This window comes from Glandiceps talaboti, chromosome 18 (genome assembly GCF_964340395.1).
Source record: "Glandiceps talaboti chromosome 18, keGlaTala1.1, whole genome shotgun sequence".
Lineage (NCBI taxonomy): Eukaryota > Metazoa > Hemichordata > Enteropneusta > Spengelidae > Glandiceps > Glandiceps talaboti.
In genome coordinates, this window is record NC_135566.1 from 12,443,176 (window position 1) to 12,448,418 (window position 5,243).

The following is a 5,243-nucleotide window of genomic DNA, read 5'->3' on the forward strand; positions in this document are numbered from 1 at the left end:
ATGTTCTAACGTCATACATTTCATGTCGGAATCTGTACTAGTCAAGATGAAATGTCTCTTATGTACCTTACAACTCCATATCAGGAAAGCTGGTGAATTGATTCCAATAAAAGAAATCGAATTAAACAAACACGCTTTACTTGTTTTACATTCAATTTGTAGAAAACCGTGATTTCTGAAGGTAAGCTTTCATTTTAAATCACAAGGTGTCAGTATCTACAAATATTTGCAGTGCTGGTAGCCTGCTTTTATCATTATTCTTCCATTATCATTAATAATGGTAAAAGCATAATGAACAATTCATGTGATATTGATTTCGCCAATGTGTAAAGTATAGTTGCTATATGATGCTGATACTGACAAAACTAGTACTGCCATTGGTTAAAGGTGTGCCTTTTGCGCCCGTTTATAAACAGATTCAACTGTCGTTTGTTTATCATTCACTTCACGTCTTCATCTGCTACAGTTAGGATGACTGTCTTAGATGTACCTAACATTACTCGAAGAAACGACAGCGACGAAAATTGTGATGCGGATATGATTCCGTCCTACATAATAGTTGCTGTAGTCTCGCTGATTATTATGCTTTCCATACTCTTCGGTAACATCTTGGTGATTATATCAATATATCGCTTTCAGCATCTTCAGACAGTCACCAATTACTTCATATGCAGTTTAGCATGTGCTGATTTACTTGTGATAATGACAGTAATCATGAATGGGGGATTGGTTACTGGTATGCTACCAAAGTCTGGTAACATCTACTATTGTTTGACTCAAAATATGATCACGAACAGTGGATGTCTGGTTTCCATATGTCATCTTCTTATCATTGCAGTGGATCGTTATATTGCCATCACATCACCACTAACCTACCATTCACGGATGACAACAAGAAAAGCAAAGATCATTATATCTATACTGTGGGCATTGCCTTTATTGTTTGCTGTGTCGAGATTTATTACGCTTCGCACGACCTATTCAAACATACAACACCTTTCATGCTATTGGGTTGAATCCATTCAACAAAGGCAAAGGATAGCTGTATTCGTTGTATCTTTTATTTGTCCGTTAGTTGTCATGTCTCTCCTCTACATGTACATTTTCTGGATTGTAAGAAAGCAAAACCGAAAGATCTCTAGTGAACACCAATCTGCAAATACACCAGCTTACAAGAGAGACATTAAAGCAGTCAAAACTTTGGCGATAATACTTTGTACGTTTATAATCTGCTGGTCTCCAGTTTATATATTTAGGACTTTCTTGCCACATAAATGGCCAACGTGTGGTACACCTTGGCTGTCGTTTTCATTACTTTCCCTAGCGATAAGTAACTCCGCAATGAATCCTGCAATTTATGCATTTAAAAACACAGAGTTTAGGGATGCATTTAGGAAATTGTTAAAGTGAAGGTAATTAAGCTGTGGTGGTGATATCAAGCTTTAAACTGACTGTTTAAATTCATTGCTTTACAAACCTACTAATTGATTCAATGCAATGTATGTTGTATACTCTTCAACTTTGCAATTCGTACTCGTGCACACTCTATTATACAAAAGATGCAGTTTCATGACGCCGAGACACTGACCTATCCAGGGAATTTATAAAAAATGTAAAGTAAAGAGGCTTTGCACAGTTACTGGACAGTTAACTTTAGAGCTCTGAGTAGATCACTTTATTTCGCATTCGAAGGCCATCGGCTCATAATACAATATTGTTTTACAACAGAAATATAAAGACAAAGCGATGCAACAAGTAAGAAATATAATACAAGAAAAGATATACTCTGCAACTGGTATAAGATCAAAGACAACATGAGTTTACAACATTCAAAACCTTTTGCCAATGTGTTTAATTTAAGTGAGATTTGAAATTATCAAGTTGTAACTGATGTAAAGAAGTTTGCACATATTTTTTCTGACACATTTAAAATGGTTTGAGTGGTTGTCAAGTTTACACATTAGATAAACTATCAACACATCGCACATTTAAAGTTTCTCTTGAGTCAGAACGACTTTTACATTCAATTAAAATACAGATACATGTGCAAATAATGCTTGCAAGATTCCATTGCTCTTAACATTGTTTACATATGTAAAGATGTACACGAATTTGTTTTGTTGTGTAAATAAAACTAAATGTCGTTGGTTCTCTAACACGAGAAAAATATATTCAACAGCACAACTTAAATCCATTTATTGATGGAATTTGAATGTGTCGACTTATTCTCTACTGCAAATATAATAATAGAGTTCTAAATGAACTGCTAGAGTGTAACATGGAATCGTTCTATTAGTTTTTAACCCTCTCTCATTGTCAGCAATTTCTTAAACGACTCCCTGAATTATTTGCATCTCCATGCATAAATAACTGGATTGAGTGCCGAATTGCTAACTACCAAGAACACTGCAACGAAGAACAACCACGGAGTTCCACATGTTGGCCAGGGAGTCCCATTAGAAGCAAACAGAATGATCGGTGGAAACAAACAAATGACAAAAGCGCCAAGCACAATACTTAAAGTCTTCACAGTTTTCAAGTCTTTCTTGTATGTTGTATTTTCGAATAATTGTTCCTGTTGTGCAATTCTCCTTGAATGTTTCCTCGCTATCAAGAATATGTGTAAGTAAAGAATTAAAGTGATCATAAATGGACCTGCAAAGAATATGGCGAACAAGTATTGAAGCAAATTCTGTGGCAGTGCATCGTCAGTCATACAGAAGTAATTATTGTAATCAACGCCACTGTTTACAACTATAATGTAATTCAATGTTACATAAATTACTGGTATTAACCAAATTACAAATATGGTGCCTTTTGGTCCTTCTTGGTGTCATTGCTGCTTGATATGTCAATGGTGATGAAATAGCAAGATGTCTGTCTATTGCAATGACGAGTAAGTGAACCATTGATCCTAAACTTCCAATTTGCAATGCCATGGACTGTAGAAGGCAGAAGTAAATACTTCCCCTGATTGGAATTTGACCGAGAGTCATACCTGCATTGAAGACCGCATTCATCACAACAAGCAAGTCCGCGTAAGCAAGACTACATATGAAATAGTTGTTGGTAGTTTGAAGCACTGGGAAACGATGAACAGACAAAATGACCAGAACATTGCCAAATATGATAGCAGCGATGACAAGAGATGTGGTAGCTACAACAGTAACGTACGCCCCGATGAAATCGTCATCACACAATAATCCAGTGTCGTTTCCTCCTCTTGTTTCTTGGCAGATTCACATGTGTTCATCCTGATCATTAGACATGAATTGTGACGCATACACTCGGTTATAGCGTTGTCGCAACTAAAGTAGAATGTGCATGCATTTGTAACTGGCATCCGAGGGAAATGAAAAATGTCATTATTTAAATGGCTTTAATGCAAACGCCTTCTCCCAACGGTAAACATCTTGATGGACAGAAATATTGGCAATACATCTTAGTTTCATTTTGAAGACATGGTCTAAAAGACATATTACCTTACATTCAATAACAATGTGTTTTTGACATGTTTGTCAGCTCAATTATGTTTTGTCCCGATGTCAATTGTATATCACACTATCTTTCTGTTGATCTAACGAAGTTCAATAGATGAAATATATTTATGACTGACATGTATCCATTGATGAGTTGATTTTTCAATAATTGCATTTGCATACGAGAATGAAAATAAGATGAAGGGAGGTTTAATTATAACCCACAGCTATATCTGGCGGCCATTTATAGTTGTGCGCTTGCAATTAGAATGGTCGAGACGGACATAAAAGAATAACGTTAACGTTGGTTGTCGTACACATGGGGATTACAAGTTGGCATATTTCTCAGCAGTTTTATTCGGGAGGCGCTGAGTCGGGTAGGGGACATCTGTTTTAGATGGAAACATTTTCTCCTCACCCTGGCCCAATAAAGTCTAAACAGGCGGCCATGTTACTGTCTGTTGTACATACATATGCCACACGCGCGTCCAACCTCTTGTGCAAACTTTTTAAAGTGACCATCTGATTGGAATTGAGTATTTAATTTGAATTTTGAATTTTGAATTTATAAAACAATTTTATCATAGCTTCCTATTTGTAACATCAATGTGAAACAATAGTGTGTGTTTGTAACTCGATACATTGGAAAAAGCTTTAAAAAACATACCTCACAATGTAAAAATCGTGTATGTACAAAAACAATTAAGTTTTTGCATTTCTCTATGTTCTTTACTTATTTATTTACCATGTATTTGTTTGTTTGTTTGTCATTTGTTTGTTTGTTTGTTTGTTTGTTTATTTGTTTGTTTGTATCACCGTTCCTGGGCTCCCTGCTAACATACAAGTAATTGATTAAAAAGTCAATGTCGCTAAAATTGTAAAAGGATGTGACGACAAGAACTTAATTAGTCACCAGTTACTGTAAACACAAACTCTACCTGCTTTCATTCAGTTAACTGGTGACAATATTGTGAGTTCAATTTACACTTACGTATCACAAAATATCAGCTTTGTCACTCGATGGAGCAATACCATGGTGCCAGCAATCTTATTTATTTATATGTTTTTGCAAGCAGCTAAATTAATATTAAAGTATTATATGGATTGATATGACAATGTGCGGAGACACACATTAAAACATCATTATCGTCGAATATAGAATGATTCAGATGCACATTCAGATTTACATTCACGTTCAGATTTTATTTGCATTGCAACACCTCCTCCCCTTTGAATATAGATATACAGACGTGTGGTCGTTTAAAGTGTATATAAGACAAATATGTTTAATGTTCAACATTATCATGTAGTCACTGATTCATACAATAGAACATAACTCTAGATCTATAGGTCAACATATAATTAAGTTATGAAGTAAAATAAAACCGTTATAATGATTTCTAGATTTAAAATACATAAAATTAAAATAGATGACGAGGGAGATGTCACTAGAGGGCGTCGATAGGAACGTGTGCTGGCTCACTGCGCTCTGAAACTTTTACACTGTAAATTTGCAGAGTGTGATAACTACAAAGTATATCTGTATCGCCTTGAGGGAAATTTAGGTCATGGGTATCTCAATTGAAGTATGGAGGACAAGAATTGGTACATTCAACCTCTCTACCAGTGCAACAGGCAAAGTGCATTGTGGACTGCATGTCAACGGTAATGGACTGAGTCTAATTCTAAGGTTAGCCCTAATTAGTATGATTTTGATGTCAGACGAGATAACTTGATATTTAAAGGTTTGGAACAAGATGAAAA

At 35.5% G+C, this 5,243-nt stretch overlaps 1 protein-coding gene across 1 annotated transcript; it reads left to right on the top strand.

Annotated features, from left to right (window-relative positions):
- The first annotated feature begins 471 nt into the window (after positions 1–471).
- LOC144449684 (beta-2 adrenergic receptor-like) lies at positions 472–1,410 on the top strand. The gene has a single exon (XM_078140258.1). The coding sequence runs from the start codon at positions 472–474 to the stop codon at positions 1,408–1,410; it is 939 nt and encodes a 312-aa protein (XP_077996384.1).
- The last annotated feature ends 3,833 nt before the right edge of the window (positions 1,411–5,243 follow it).

Excerpts from the sequence above, each read along its gene's own strand:
- LOC144449684 (XM_078140258.1), top strand. The coding sequence starts at position 472 with ATGACTGTCTTAGATGTACCTAACATTACTCGAAGAAACGACAGCGAC.